The 17,471-nt window shown below is 43.1% G+C and overlaps 1 protein-coding gene across 1 annotated transcript; it reads right to left on the reverse strand.

The window, feature by feature from the left end:
* Nucleotides 1–2,025: 2,025 nt before the first annotated feature.
* Nucleotides 2,026–11,028, reverse strand: itpripl2 (ITPRIP like 2; the record flags this gene model as incomplete). Its single annotated transcript, XM_084329121.1, has 2 exons — nt 9,737–11,028; nt 2,026–2,287 (listed from the first exon to the last, which is right to left on the reverse strand). The coding sequence occupies exons 1-2, from the start codon at nt 9,961–9,963 to the stop codon at nt 2,026–2,028; spliced, it is 489 nt and encodes a 162-aa protein (XP_084185247.1). The 5' UTR covers nt 9,964–11,028.
* Between the last annotated feature and the right edge of the window lie 6,443 nt (nt 11,029–17,471).

Raw genomic sequence — 17,471 nt, forward strand, 5'->3', positions numbered from 1 at the left:
TGGGCGTCGCCTGGTGGTACTAAATCCAGATTTGTAATTAATACTTAGATTTTTTGTACACTTGATCTCAAGAAGGTGCTGAATGAGCTTCACATCTGGTCAATGTTAGCATGCTGTTATTCACCGTCAAAGATGAAAAAAATAAAGAATATACAGTATATATATATATATATATATATATATATATATATATATATATATTCTCCTTTGGTTCATTACAATTTACTCAAGCATAGTAACAATATTTCTGACACTGTGAATACATTCCCTGAGGTCCATAGATGTCCCTAGATACCAAGAACATGCAAATGGACCTTGTAGAAGTGGAGCAATCTTCCATATACTTGGGCATGTACTTTTAGGCAAATCTTCTGAAAATATGGCTAGGGCTTAATAGGTTAAAAGAATAAGAAGCCACACACAAACAAAAATAAATTAAACATCTAACATGAAACCATGTAACGTATTAATGGAATTGAGGAAGCTGTAAATATGTACATGTACAGTAGCTACACAACAATGCACATTTTCATTAATAATCATCATATATTAAGGCTTATTCATCACACATGTTATGCATAAGTAGGCTACTATAGATATTGACAATGGGGGACTGTATTATTTTAAGTATGACTGACCCCAGTGATGTTGTCATCAAAGACTGTCCATCTATCCCATATTGCAAAGCATATTTTCTTTTGATCAAACATTTGCTATCAAACATTACAGCTGATACTATAAGTCAGCTATCAACGGTTACAGCTAATGTTGGCTGCACACATTTGGTAGCTGACATTAGCTGTAATTCTTTGTGGTAAAAGAGGATGATCAGCAATACTCAAGACTTACAGTAGATGCTTTGCACTGTGGGGTAGATTGATGTCATTACTAGGGGCAGCCATACTTACAGTAATACAGTCCCCCATGCAGCCTTTAACACAAGTTTCTGGGTAAATTTCACCTTTCATAGCTTTTCACATTATTTTACATTATGGGTTTTCTGTCATAGAAAACAACAATTTATTTGAGTATAACAGGCTGTTCTGGTCATTTAAAAAAATTCAAATTAAATGTAAGGCAGGACAAAAATGTTGATTTTATTTTGTAGATAATTCATATTTTGCACACATTCATTCAGTTTGACAGTTATTGGGAGTAAATTAGTTAGACTATGGCCACCAGGGATGTCATCGGTGTTGTCTTAATAGGGAGGTGTAATCTGACGTCACTGGTTGTTCTGTAGGCCTATAGGGATTTATCATTGGGAAAATGGATTATCGGCTATTGTAACAATTCTGCTGCATGGAAATTAAATAGCTTAAAATTTTTGCACAAAATTAGTTCCCTTCTATCACTAACATTATTGTTTAAGCATTTTTGGTTGAAATAAAATTTGGCAATTTCTTTTTATGATTAGGTGTTGCCGGTGTGATCTTACTGCGTTGTGTTTATTTCAATTCGACCCCTGTTAAGGGATCGCCCTGAGTAGGAGTTGAACCCCGGTCTCCCGCACCGCGGGCGACATCGCAGACCACTATACCAAGAGGTGAATTCACTTCTTGCTATTGGGTCTGGATGCCTCTGGGGAGTGAGTTTACTTGCAGTACCGCTTAACGTCCACAGCCACTTCACTTACTGTCCCTCGTGACTGTGGATAGACTGCGGTACCTCCGTTACATAGGCCTAATTGCGAATATTTTTATGTTGAGCAATATATTGTGGATGAATAAGCACAGAAAGCTACACCATGCAAATGTTAATGCTTTATTTGTTTTAAACGAGACGATTTAGAAATGGGCAATGGGGAAATACATTGCGTTGGACAGAGGGTGGAACACGGACAAACGGCAATGACATAACCACTACACACCTCCCTATTACAGCCCCATAACATTACGTAGATTACGAAATAGCAATACTTTGGCACTGCTACCTTATAATTCCATTGAGGAAGGATTCAATGTCCCTGTTGATCACTGGTGGCCACTTTCAACACGGTACTTTTGTTAAAATGCCAAAAACCTCTCAGCACCCACCCACCTGTAGGAAGTCTCCTCTGAAGGCCAGAGAGGATTCTGGGGGCAGGTCTGCACGACCCGCCCTCACCAGGTCTCCTACGAGTTTGGCCACGTTGGCCTTGCTGTGGCCCACCACGTGGGGGGAGAGACGCACCCAGCGGTTATAGTAGTCCTCCAGCAGCTCACGCCGAGACACCTTGGATTTTGGGAGCGCATCAGTGAGTCCCAGAGTGCCTTTGCCAGCCCTTGCAGGATGGGTGGAACAGTACCTGGTGATGATGATGATGATGATGATGATGATGATGATGATGATGATGATGATGATGATGATAATGAAACAACATAGTTGGAGATGTTACTTTCAAAACTGTAACTTGTAACTAATTTGTTACAGATCACTGGTTCCCTGTTTATTTGCTCATTCAAATTATAATGAGACTGGCTGTTAATATTGCATTCATGGTGGCTGCATAATTAAAATGTTTCTGTTATACAGTAATATGACTTTTAATAGTTCTACTTTACAGCCTTTGAGAAAGAATTGGCTGCAGCCACAGGACTAATGCGAGATAGATGTAGGATTGGTTTGATGGCCTCTATAGTAGCAAATACTGTAGGCATAATAAAGTAGATTAAAAGCTCTGTTTCAAATTAAACAAGCTTGTGAAAGATAATACAGGAGCTTAAAAGCACAAACAGGCTGGAACGTGTTGAACTGATGCTGTACAAGGTTTAGGGTTCCTGGATAATTGGTCCTCTTTCTGGGATCGCCCTGGCTTGCTGAGAAAGGAGAAATGGCTGACAGCCTCCATATGAGCATGCCAGGGTGCAGGCTATTAGTGAGCCTGCTAGACATGCTAAACCGATGGAGCCTGCCAATCTCCATACCTTTACCAGTCATGTCGGGTCCCTCCGCCATCAGGCTCCCCACTCCTCTCTTTCTATCTCTATCCTTAACCCGGTGTATCCGATCAAAACTAGAACATCTCGTTATGCTCTTCTTTAACCCTGTTCATCCTTGTACGATTAATCATACCAACTTGATTGTTACACAGAGTACCTGAAGCTTGGTCTTAACATTCGTTCTCTGTCAACCAAAGCTCTTTTGGTTAATGAGCTGATTACAGACCATAGTCTCGATATGCTGGGCCTCTGTGTGACGTGGCTTAAACTTCCTGCCTTTAAACGAGGCATCTCCCCCTAATTTCAGTAGCTCGCATATCGCACACCTCCAAAAAAAAGAGGCAGAGTTGCTTTGATTTATGATTCCAAGCTCAACTTTCTCTCCGACTCAAATAGTAAGTTTTCCTCTTTTGAGGTGCTAAGAGACTAAATTCAGGGGTTACTCTCCATTCAGAGTCCCATTCCCCCTCCGAAGGACGTTCCCTCTGCTCTGCAACCCAGCCATGTGCTATCCAGTCTTGAAAACGTCTCACTTAGTGTCTTCTCATAACTGGTTGGTGTGGCCAAACCCTCAACCAGCTCGCTTGACCCTCTTCCAGCAGCTCTTCTTAAAGAACTTCTCTGCCTGTCCTGCCTTACTAAACATTTTCATCTGAGTGGTTCTCCTGCTCCCTGGGGAGAGTGACCTTGAGCCATCATACATTTCATACCAGCACTTGTTTTCCTATGCTTTTTTTGTTATTAGTTATATTATTATTTACATTTTTAAATGTTCTTAAATACTTGAGATACTATTGTATCTAATCTTGTATACATTTACATTTAGTCATTTAGCTGACGCTTTTATCGAAAGCGACTTACAAGTTCTGTATGACAAGTCATCAGGAAGGGCACAGACAGGGCCGCCTCAGGGGGTGTGCGAGCAGTGCGGTCGCACAGGGCCTCGCGGGAAGGGGGGCCTCGCACAAAAAAAAAAAAAAAAAAAAAAATATATTTATAATTTTTTTTATAATTTTTTATTATTATATATTTTTTTTTTGCTAGGCCCCCCTTCCCGCAAGGCACTTTTTCATCACAGACCTAAAATCTAGTTTTGCTTATATGCTTATATATTTCACATTAGACACGTTTGTAGAATGTGTCTGACGTACTTGTTCCTGGCTCTGCGGCTCTGCAGATACACAATTGGAGCTCTGAGGCTCTGCAGCAGATATACTATTGGTTTCAATGAGGGGAGGGGTTACATCATGTGTACGCCGGCATGCGTCAGCTGCGTTTGACTATTTCGCGCATGCAGCTTTGGAGGTTATGCTTAGTTATGCCAGCCAAAACGAAGAGGACGGTCATTCGGCAGATGGACTGAAGATGAAAGTTATTGCATGTTAGACAGTTCAGTCAGGCTAGCCATCCCGACTAAAGGCAGGGACAGCTAGTTAGCTTTAGCTACGTTATAATATTGAGTGCTAACGTGTGGTTTAGTCGGGATAGCCATGATGATGTCGGCTAGTAGCTAGCTTAGCTAAAGGCTAACTAGCGTTAGCTAACCTAGAGAGAGCGCGTGCAGCATTGTTATGCCAAGATGAAGAGGACGATCATTCGGCAGACTTCGTTGGCTCCATCCTCTTGGACGTTTGGTGAGTTTTTAATGCACTCTATTCTATTCCCGCCGTGGATATATCTCTCTCTCTCTCTCTCGGGAGCCAAACGGGCCGGCTAGCTGTTGTAGTAGCTAACGGTGTGTGGCCTGGTGTCAGCACCTGGTGCAAGGGAGGTGAGCTTGGTGTTTCATTATGAGAATATCTCCATGCTCAAGTCGGCTATAGTCCGCGAGGGACTTGTTGCTGGCACCGCTATGGTAAACACCACTCTGTAGTGGGACGTGTATTGCCTTCTATTTCCCTTCCCTCTTCGGATGAGAAAAGGAAAACACAGCGGCTGTCTGAAGTGTTGGCCTGTATTGCTTTTCTCACGTTGTACAGTTTTTCAGTGGTAGCCGCATAGCTTGCTTCTGCGTTAGCTAGTGGTTAGCGATAGCCGGGTTGAGCTAACTGTTAGCCAGTTAGCTGTTTAGCTACGACGTTAGCTGCTCGTTTTCGCTCGGTTGGGAACGTTAGCTTGATGCTATCAGTTAGCCTAGAGTTAGCTGTTAGCTTGTGCTACGACCATTGACATTAGCCGTGAGAATAGCAGGCCCTGGCACTCTGACTACGACATCATCTTTGACAGAAGATGTAGTCGGGCCTGCACCATGACAAGGCCCCGGCCATAGCTTCTTTTTGTCCCGCCAGCAAGAGGCCTTTCGTCAACGTGGAGACCTGTGTTGCGGCCATTCGCCCTGCGTTCCTTGGTGCAGGTAAGATGTCCATTGGACATTACCCCACTCTTCCTTCCTTCCCCTCCTGAATGTTTTGTTAATAACGATGTTTTTTTCCAGGCAAAACATATGTTACTTCACAACATTTGGAGATACGACATGTGCTTTGTGTGAATTGTCTTGGTCGTTTGTGTAGCTTGGGTAGCGTTGGCCAAAGCTGTGTGTGGCCTGGTGTCAGTACCTGGCTACTCTATTTGCAGTTAGCCTATTTAGCTGATGTCGGCCATTGGCTCCTTGCTACTTTGTTTTCTCTGGTATAGACCCTCTTCTCTTTGGATTTAAGTGTTGATCTTTGTCCTTTTGGATCTATGTATATTCATGTTGCCTTTGTGAAGTTATCTTTTCCTTCTGTTTTGTTCTTCCATTAAAAGTTGAATATCCTTTAGGGGCTCATCTTTGCTTATCTCTCTCATACATGCTCTCTCTCTAACACACACACACAGACATGCTCTCTCTCTCTAACACACAAACACACATGCTCTCTCTCTCTCTTTCTAACACACAGACATGCTCTATGCTCTATGCTCGCGTTTAAATCTCGCACAGGGCCTCGCATTTCTCCCAGGCGGCCCTGGGCACAGATCTATCAGCTGAGTAACAATGTTCATCAAAGTGTTGAGTGCTACAGTGTAGGCTAGTATATATAGGACAAGTGCATGACAATAAGGTTTAATAATAAGGTTAGGGTTTGATATTTTTTTTTAGATTTCTTTCCATTTCAGACAATGGTTGAATAAGTGCATCTTTAGTCGACGGCGAAAGATTGGACGGGTTTCGGCTGTCCTAACTGTGGTGGGCAGGACTGAGAATAGGCGGCTTCTCCTTGAGCTCGGATAGGAGTGGGTCTGAGACGGCCAGAAGATGCACAGCGTAGGGGTCTTGAGGGTGTGTAGTTAGAGACCATTGACCAGAGGTAGGCGGGAACGGTTCCCTTTGCCGCACGGTATGCCAGGTCGAGAGCCTTGAAGCAGATTCGTGCGGCAATGGGGAGCCAGTGCAGGTCCCTAAGAAGTGGGGTGACATGGGCTGACTTCGCTAGGTTTGAGATCAGGCGGGCCGCTGCATTCTGAATGAGTTGAAGAGGCTTGGTGGCAGTGGCCAGAAGGCCAGCAAGCAGTGTGTTGCAGTAGTCGAGGCGGGATATAACTGTTGATTGGACGAGGAGTTGGGTGGCTTCTTTTGTCAGGAAGGGGCGGATCCTTCTGACGTTGCTCAGGAGGAATCTGCAGGTTCTGGTTGTCGCTGCGATGTGAGCGGAGAAGTTCAACTGCTTGAGTTTACAAAAGGTCCTTTGCGCTATATATATATTATTCCTAAAATTGCTGTTACTTTGTTAAAAATGGCATTGATCTGTTGGTCTGTGTAGTAGCAATACAGGATTTTGCTGCTTAAACATATGTATAATGTATATTCATTGATTCACTCGTATACCACATTTTTTTTTATTGAAAGATTTAGCTTTTCGCATTAAATATTGATATGGGTTAGGGTTAGGGTTAGGGTTAGGGTTAGGGTTAGGGTTAGGGTTAATCGAGTCCCACCCCTAATGCATATACATACCAATTATTCACTTGTTCTATTTTCCATCCATCTATCAAGCATAGCAACACCCATTATCATCCTGATGGGGGATCCCCTTTGAATTCCCATCTGAGGTTTCCCCCCCCTTTTTTCCAATTGCTATTGGTTTTAGGGAGTTGTTCCTTATCTTCATTGGGGAAAGTCTGGGTGTGTCGCAACATTGTGGATTTTATGGTGTTTTTTATTGTGGATCTATTGTGATGTTACTTGTTGATCTGTGAAGCCCATGGGGGAAATTTGTTTTGATTTCGGGCTATACAAATACTTTGATTTTATTTGATTCTGTGATTTTATCAGTGTTTCCTAACTGGACCCAAAGTGGTGTGATCCTGTTTCTGTTTAACCCGTGTGTGGTGTTCGGGTCGGTGGGACCTGTTTTCAATGTTTACTAAATAGAATTTACTAAAATGATACAATTATAAAAATGTTTGACCTGAGACTCATTGGCCTTGGTTAATTCTATATGAAGAACATGTAAAAGAACACATAATTATGAGTGCACACTGCCATGGCCATTTTCAAAGGGGTCCTTTGACCTCTGACCTCAAGATGTTTGAATGACAATGGGTAATAATGGTAGCCACGGATCTCCCCTTTACAGACATGCCAATTTTATGCTAATCCCATGCAGGTTTGGGCAAGAACCATGCAGCTCTTTGCATGTAGTCCAAATGTGTTATTTTTACCTATTCTTAAAAGTGTATTTAACCATTTCTGCATAGTGTCTTGGAAACGGTCTTGGAATTGCATGAATTGGGTATGACTGGACATCTGAGACTGGACATTCAGTGAATTGTATTCCCTTAGTAGCCATTTCATTATAGTGAGACCATTTTTGACAACTTGACCTGTATACAATTACCTATTGTGACCTCTAGGATAATCACAGCCTTGTGAACTGCAAACCAGAGACCTATAGCATTTAGAGAACAGAAGTGCTCACTATCCAATTGCCACAAAATGCAATTCTTACAGAAATGTCCAAATGCCAAAAGTTTTGTTTTGATACCAAATCACACCATGCATTTTCTATGGTTTTCCTTGCGTTCAGTAGAAAGCTATCTGGCTGCACGTTAGCCTAGCTTAGCACAATGAATGGAAGCGGACAGTGCCGGTTAGCCTTCGGGAGAGGTGTTAGTTGGACAATGCCTAGACAAACCGGCACTGTCCGCTTCCATTCATTGTGCTAAGCTAGGCTAACATGCAGCCAGATGTTCTTTCTACTGAACGCACAGAGAGGAAACAGGTATATATCTTCTTGTCTCTCTCTGGAGAAGACGGTAAGCTAAATTCCCAAAATGTTGGCGTGTTCCTTTAATGTGGCATTTTGGAGGGATTTTGTTCATCAATTCTCAAGTGATCAAAAATGGTTACACCACCATTATGTGTAACAAATGGTATCAACCCAATTGTTGCAATAACATAATGAGTTATAACCATAATGTTCTCACCCGCACCAAACCCTGGCAGCACATCACCCCCACCCTCATCCACCTCCACTGGCTGCCCATCAAATCCTGCATCACCTACACAAAACCCTCCTTCTCACTTACAAATCCCTCCACGCTCTGGCACCTCAGTACCTCACTGACCTCCTCCACCCCTACACTCAGTCGCGGTCCCTGCGATCCACAGACACTGGTCAGCTCTCCATTCCCCGAACCAGACTGCGGACCTTTGGGGACATTGCTTTCAGGGTGGCAGCTCCCACCCTCTGGAACTCCCTCCCTGCAGAACTCCGCAACGCCCCAACTCTGGACTAATTCAAAAGACTCCTCAAAACCCCTTCAACTTGGCCTTTAAACCCTAATTTACCACTTTGTATGTTGTGTCTGTCCACTATGTTCGTTACTTATGTTTGTTTTTTCCCCCTATGTAAAGCGGCCTTGGGTCTTTTGAAAGGCGCTATATAAAAGTAAGTTATTATTATTATTATTATTATTATTATTATTATTATTATTATTATTATTATTATTATTATTATTATTATTATTATTATTATTATTATTATTATTATTATTATTATTATTATTATTATTATTATTATTATTATTATTATTATTATATTATTATTATTATTATTATTATTATTATTATTATTATTATTATTATTATTATTATTATTATTATTATTATTATTATTATTATTATTATTATTATTATTATTATTATTATTATTATTATTATTATTATTATTAAGCATGGGAATGGCCATCATACGGTGTTCATAATGTTCTAAGCCCTTATTAACTTTCTGAATTGTAATGGCCGCCTAAACCAAAACACAACGTTTATTACAGATAAACCCCAGATGCCCCTGGACCCCCGTAGAGCGAGCTGAAGTTCAAACTCTGGTGACTCAATAAGATTGAAAATGACTTGTTAAGATTCCGTTTTTACTTTTGTTTGTTAGTTTTTTTCAGTGAAATTCACTACATTTTGGTCCTGAGCTGAGAAAATATAATGCTTGCAGACCTGAATGATTGATTGAATTGATTGATTGAAAACTTTATTAACAGATTGCAGAATGGGTACAATACAGTACGCTCAATACAAAACAAACTGCTAAGAGGATGAAGACCAGAAAAAGACTTTCGTCTTGTTTACATCGGGGTCCCCCATTTTCAATTCATCATGACATTTATGACATACACTACAAACAGATATACAGAACTGTGTAGTAAAGAGAGATCATAAAAAAGATATACATCCGAAGGGGAATCATGATCTCCCCACTGTACAATAACATCAATGGGAGCTTTGACTAAGCAAATGTATCTTGCGCCTAAGATCTCAAGTACATCACATGCTGTAACTTTATAATGCAAAACAGTAGCGACAAGGTCAGATATAGCCCTACCTTATGAAGAGGAAGCACAGTGCGATGGCCAGGAGCAGTTTGGCCAGAGACAGGAGGACCGGAGGGCCCTGGTTGGAACAGCCCTCTGCTCCGGACTCACTCCCGCATTCAGGGCCGCTCGTCTCCGGGCCGAACCTGTGAGCGACGTGGTGGAGCACCACCAAGCCCGTTAGCACACAGGTAAAGAGAGGCCAGAAGACCTTGAGGTTGAGTGTGTACACACTCATTCTCCCCCCCCCCGAATTCTCTCTCTCTCTCTCACGCCACACTCTCTTCCCACTCCTGTTTCCAATCCGTCCCTGTTCCTCTCCAAATCGCTTCCTCTTTCACCCTTGTGATTTTGATTTACGCTGTGTGTCCCCGGGTGAGGTTCTGAAAAGGTAGCCCTCAGAGCTGGGAGAGGGCTTGTTAAAACTAACCCATGGTGACACACGCTTACTCATTCACTCACACATACACACACACTGTTCTTGGCTACAGTAGATGCAGCCAAGCTCCACGTCCTCTCTTTCCTGACCTCCACTCCCCTTCTCTCTCTGTTCCTTCTATTCCTCACTTTTTCCCTTCTGTACCGTTTCTGTGTTCAAGCTCTCAAGACAGAGTTTTCCTCAGGTCTTTGGTCTACTCTCGGTCCTGGATCCTATGTCGTCTATGGCTCTTGTCTCTCGAAGACAGGGAAACGTAACTGGATAGTAGCAATGCGTTAACAACACTCGTTAAACATTTAAAATAAAATCAAGGCCATTAAATGCGGACACTAATCCCTTTTCCCGCCAAAGACTGCATCATTCAAATGAAAAAAAATAGATGATGCTCCCTCTCACGGGATTGAGAGATGAAGTCTCTCGGTTTCTAACTTGGTCTTGAAACTCTCTTGAAACGACTCCTGTGCTTTCGTCTGGGACGGGTCTTGGGTCTTGTCCCTGGTCTCTATCCGAGGCGGTCTAGGCTACTCTCTAGACCACAACACTGGCCACTGCCGCTGTCCTCCTTTGTCCAAATTATGTCTGCTCTCCTCGGCTCACAGCACTGGAAGGAGAAAATTGTAGCTCTGTCACCCTGAGTAAGGTTTGGCCAAACGTCCCTCCTCCTTTGCCCTCTGCTCCACAGAAGAACCAGAAGTCTGTCTATTTTGTTGTGAAGTTCCTCTTTAGTTGAGAAACTGCATGCCCTGGGCTTGGGACCAACCTAATACACACACACTCAAAAGTTTGAACCCTCCCCCCTTTCTCGTTTTCTCCCTCTCTCTGTCTCTTTCTATCTCTGACTCTCTCCCTTTCTTTCTCTTTCTCTCTTTCTCTCCCCTTGTGCCGGTCTCCCAACCAGTGAGCTCAGAGGAAATGCCAAACTCTTGAGAGAGGAATTTCAATGGGGGGGGGGGGGGATAGAGGGAGGAGAGGGAGACTGAGAGAAGGAGAGACAGGGTTCTCATATTCTCCTCCCCTCCCTGGCTCTTAAAGAGACAAAGAAATTGTTTGAAACATGACGTGTTAGTATTACTACTGCTGCTGTACGGTGTCAAATGGCAATGACATAGAAGAGGCGTTTTAACAAGACTAAGTCAAAACCTAGTTGGAACAACTTAACTGGGCAGTTTCTCCCCTCCTTTACTACATGTGTCCCAAAACAAAACCACGGATGAATGATAAGTCTGTAACACAGCCGGTAATGTAATGTCCTCATGCAAGCACTTTACAAGCATCGGATGATAATGATCATTTGTCCCGTGTCCTGCAACAGAAGAAAAATATCCCACATTTCAATTGAGTCATGCTTAAAATGTTATATTACACATATTAGCAGAGGTTGGGCAGGTCAGGGCCTTCTGTACATTGTCAGAATTTGAAAATTCTATTTTTTATTATTTAATATAGCCTATATTTTCATTTGACAAATGGGGAGATTTTGTTGATTGTCACATTATTTAACCAATCAAATTTAGAGTTTTGGCGTTTTCCTTGTCACTACAGCCGTTTACCTAGCCTGTGTTTCTCACTAAATGCACTTCAATAAAGTATTTTGACCACTATTTGAGCACTTTTTATGATATAATTAGGTTTAGATTTATTTTCTAGGTGAACATAATTAGACAAATATTTGAAGCATTTTTTTGTTCGGTAAATACATTATTTGCTTTTTTCAAGTGACATGAGAAGTTTTTCTCTTTGAGAAGTTAACACATTTTTCATACATTAAACTAATGATAATGATATCCCAACAGTCCAGTTAAAAAAATCACATCTGTTATTTAGCATTCAATGACTTGCTTTTTTATTAATATATCACAGAATAATAATCAACATTAGGCCTAATATTCAGGAACACTTGGCCTATATTTTAAATGGCCTAAAAAAGGTTGTGAACCACTGTTCTAAGCAATTATTATATTATTATAATATAATATATAGTATAGTATACATCATATACATGTTTTATGTCTAATTCAAATAATTATCATCTTTTTCTTGTTCGCCTAATAATGTTAACATTGGGACCACAATCCTTGTCCTCTACTTTAGTTAGCCTAATCAATACGATAAATAGATTCATGTGAACAATAAATAGTAAGACTGTCGAAGACATTATGAGAGGGGCAGCCCTGATGAGCAATGTATTTTACTGATCAGCGAATACTTTTTGATAGCACCAGTACCACAATCCATGTGAAAAAAATGGGGAGACTTAGGGATAAATAAATGTTTGGGACATGTAGGGTTTGTAAAATAATATTTCATGATGATCTTCAGACCTATGTTACTCTATTTAACAGAATGTTATCTTTCAAAGGAGACCAGGCTCATGCATGTGCTATAAGTATAAAGTATAGTATTTTGGTTTGCAAAAAAAGTATGCAGTCCTCAAGTTCAAGTAACGAAATTGCCACTTTTGGGGCCGCCAGTTAAGAGGTTAAAATCAACCACGTCGGCACCACCTATTGCCGATGGTAGAATGTCGACAGATCTGAGTGCTCCATCTGTAGATGTCTTCAAAGCACGATAGTAGAGCTGGCCCCTGCCGGTGTAGGTGCCAGATATTCCCGGCCTAGTAGATCCAGGATCCATTTTTCAGTTGAGTCGCATATCACGCTGTATCAAAGATAATTGGCTGTACGTGGCTTGACAGTGATAGCGTCAAATCATCGAGTGACTGAACTTTATCACCTGAGTTTGTGTTAAACTAGCATAAGGTTAAGTTCACAAGCGCAACAAAGTGGCTAGATTTGAGACAATGGCTTTGCTGCTAGCTTCCCAACATACATGTAGGCATTTCAACCAAGAAGTCAGAGCACAGGGTCAGCTATTTGCAGCACCTCAAGAACACTTCCACAGGGATGGACATATGGACCCCATCCCATTCCCACTCTCTGACCACTACTGCATCCTTTTCGCTGCTCCCCTTCCCCCACCCCACCACTCCAATAAACGCACCATCTCTTTCCGTAATATAAAATCCATTGACCCTCTCACACTGTCCCAGTCCATATCCTCTGCCTTTCCCCCTGACTCCGCCCCCTCTAACCCCGACGACTATGCCCTCCTCTTCAACTCTACTCTCTCTGACTCCCTTGACTCACTGGCACCCCTGAAAACCATTACTGTCTCATTCACCACCTCCTCCCCCTGGTACACTCCGGAACTCCGCTCTATGAAGCAGACCGGCCGTCAACTAGAACGCCTCTATAAAAAAAAACACCTCACCATCCACGCCGACCTCCACAAACAGCACGTCTCCTCCTACCGTGATGCACTTCAAGCTGCCAAATCTGCCCACTACTCCACCATCATCAACAGCAGCAACCGCAACCCCCGGACCCTCTTCTCCACTGTCAAGAAACTCCTACAACCCCCAGACAATAACTCACTCTCCTCCCCTGACCTCTGCAACTCGTTTCTCCTCTCCTTCAATAATAAAATATCTCAAATCAACAACTCACTGACTGCCCACATCGCCAACTCCCCCCCCTCCCCCCCCCCCCACTATCATTTTCCCCCCACCTGACTCCATCCCTCCCACCCCTTTTACTGCCTTCGCCCCAGTCGACTCCTCCTTCATCATGGACCTCATGACCACCTCCAAGACTACTACCTGCTCCCTTGACCCCCTCCCCACTACTCTCACCAAAGCCTGCCTCCCTGCTCTCATCCCCCACCTCACCGCCATTTTCAACCAGTCACTATCCCTAGGCCACGTCCCCTCCCCCTATAAACTCGCCGCTGTCACCCCTTGCCTCAAAAAACCCACTCTCGACCCATCCAACCTCTCCAACTACCGCCCCATATCCAATCTTCCTTTTTTCTCCAAAACACTCGAACGCATTGCTGCCTCCCAACTCCACTTCCATCTCCAGTCCAACACCCTCTATGAACCCCTTCAGTCTGGCTTCAGTCCTGCTCACAGCACCGAAACTGCACTGGTCAAAGTCATCAACGACCTCCTCATCTCCGCTGATTCCGGTGCCCTCAACATCCTGATCCTACTCGATCTCAGTGCAGCCTTTGACACAGTGTGTCACTCCATCCTCTTCCAAAGGCTGCACCAACTGGGTGTTGAGGGCACAGCACTTGGCTGGTTCTCCTCCTACCTCACAGACAGACACCAATTCATCTCCCTCTCCGGCCACACCTCTTCCCCCTCCCCAGTCACACAGGGGGTCCCCCAAGGCTCAGTCCTTGGCCCCCTGCTCTTCATCTGCTACATTCTCCCCCTTGGTCACATCATCCGTAAATACCACCTCAACTTCCACTGCTACGCTGATGACACCCAAATCTACATCAGTACACAATCCCCCCACAGCCCACCCCTCAGTCACATCGAATCCTGCATTACCGAACTCCAAACCTGGATGACTCACAACTTCCTCAAATTGAACAGTGACAAGACGGAACTTCTCATTATTGGCACCAAAACCACCCTCACCAGATCCGGACCCATCACACTCACCATCAATGACTCCACCATCACCCCCTCCCCCCTAGTCCGAAACCTTGGTGTCCTCCTTGACCCCACCCTCTCATTTGACCCCCACGTCCGCTCCATCGTAAAAATATCATACTTTCACCTCCGCAACATTGCAAAAATCCGTCACTGCCTCTCCCCCCCTGCTGCTGAATCCCTCATACACGCCTTCATCTCCTCCCGCCTGGACTATTGCAACTCCCTCCTCACTGGCATCACCTCCCGCTCCGTCCATAAACTGCAAATGGTCCAAAACTCAGCCGCCCGCCTCCTCACTAACACCCGGTCCTGTGAACACATCACTCCTGTCCTCCACTCTCTCCACTGGCTCCCGATCAAACACTGCATAAACTTTAAAACACTACTCCTCACCTTCAAAGCCCTCCACAGCCTGCCCCCCCCCTACCTGACTGATCTCCTTCTTCCCTACCGCCCCACCCGTTCCCTCCGGTCCTCCTCCACTGCCTCCCTCACTGTCCCGACATCCAAACTCAAAAAGTCCTCAGTCCATCAGAGACTCCCCTACACTCTCCACCTTCAAAGCTCGCCTCAAAACCCACCTGTTCTCCCTTGCCTTCAACCCCCCCCACCCATAACCCCCCCCCCCCCCTCCTCCAACCTGATTGATGTCTGTCTCCTGTCTTTTGTGCTATCATGCTGTCTTCCCTGTTCCCCCCATGGTCTCATGTTCCTTTTGTTTTTGTTTCTTTGTTGCTTCTTTGTTTTTGTTTATTTGTTTTTGTTTCTTTGTTTTTACTTTGCTCCCGACTATTGTCAGCAACTTCGGGTCATTGAGAAGCGCTATATAAATTAAATGAATTATTATTATTATTATTATATTACCGTAAACCTGTGGCAGGGATTGAATCTGTGACCTTCCCGTTTCAGAACAGTCTCTCTAAGCACCAAAGGAATCAAAGGAAAAGTAGATCTACAACTATAGCAGATAGTTACAATGTGTTTTAATGGTGTATGAGGAATTATTAACTGCACTTATAAATGCATTAATAACTATTATAAATATACAGTAAAATAATACTGTATTGTTGTCTTACCATTCGTTTATTTTGCCTATTCAGGAGGGAATAAACAGCTCTCATATTTTGAAGTTGAGACTAATTCATAGGAAGGGCGGAGGGTGTGGCTCTATATTTAGCTAGATAAGAGGCTAGTGTGTCAGTCTCACATGCACACACACAGTATCTTGTGAGAGTGTATCTGATGACCTCAGTTTGACCCTTTGAACTCGGTGCTATGAACTTATGCCATACAAATGGGACTGCATTATGACCTTTGACCTTCAGTCATGTGCCAAACAGACTGACAGACAGATAGACGCACAGATAGATATACTGTATCGATAGAGAGAGAGAGAGAGAGAGAGAGGTAGGTAGGTAGATAGATAGATAGATAGATAGATAGATAGACAGACAGACAGACAGACAGACAGACAGACAGACAGACAGACAGACAGACAGACAGACAGACAGACAGACAGACAGACAGACAGACAGACAGACAGACAGACAGACAGACAGACAGACAGACAGACAGACAGACAGACAGACAGACAGACAGACAGACAGACAGACAGACAGACAGACAGACAGACAGACAGACAGACAGACAGACAGACAGACAGACAGACAGACAGACAGACAGACAGACAGACAGACAGACAGACAGACAGACAGACAGACAGACAGACAGACAGACAGACAGACAGACAGACAGACAGACAGACAGACAGACAGACAGACAGACAGACAGACAGACAGACAGACAGACAGACAGACAGACAGACAGACAGACAGACAGACAGACAGACAGACAGACAGACAGACAGACAGACAGACAGACAGACAGACAGACAGACAGACAGACAGACAGACAGACAGACAGACAGACAGACAGACAGACAGACAGACAGACAGACAGACAGACAGACAGACAGACAGACAGACAGACAGACAGACAGACAGACAGACAGACAGACAGACAGACAGACAGACAGACAGACAGACAGATAGATAGATAGATAGATAGATAGATAGATAGATAGATAGATAGATAGATAGATAGATAGATAGATAGATAGATAGATAGATAGATAGATAGATAGATAGATAGATAGATAGATAGATAGATAGATAGATAGATAGAACCTCTTAAGCCATGGCCATATTTTCAGAAAATTCGCCAAAAAGTTCATACCCAAGTAAAGATTGCTCCACTTCTACAAGACCATTTGCATGTTCTTGGTATCTAGGGACATCTATGGACATCAGGGAATGTATTCCCAGTGTCAGAAATATTATGTCTGTTACTATGCTTCAGTAAATTGTAATGAACCAAAGGAGAATATCAATTATTATACAAATTATTGTTTCCATCTTTGACGGTGAATAACACCATGCTAACATTGACAAGACTGAGCTCATGCAGCACCTTCTTGAGATCAAGTGTACAAAACATCTAAGCAAATTAATAAAGGGCAGATGATTTACAAGGTTTTTTGTAGATACAGTACTGAATTTTGCCATCCGGACACATGCAATTTGAAATATGAATATTGAATATCAGGCCTATAAATTACCTTATTAGGGCCAAATCTCCCCTTTCCATTGGCAGAGTTCAATCTGGATTTAGTACCACCAGGTGCCCCTGACAGGGCATCAAAAACCATGAATGAAATCTACTGTAGGTACAGTTACCTTTTTATAATCCCAGTGAGGAAGAGAATCAACTTCAAAACCATGCTATTCACCTACAGAGCCCT

This window comes from Notolepis coatsorum (genome assembly GCF_963971535.1).
Source record: "Notolepis coatsorum genome assembly, chromosome: 14".
NCBI lineage: Eukaryota > Metazoa > Chordata > Actinopteri > Aulopiformes > Paralepididae > Notolepis > Notolepis coatsorum.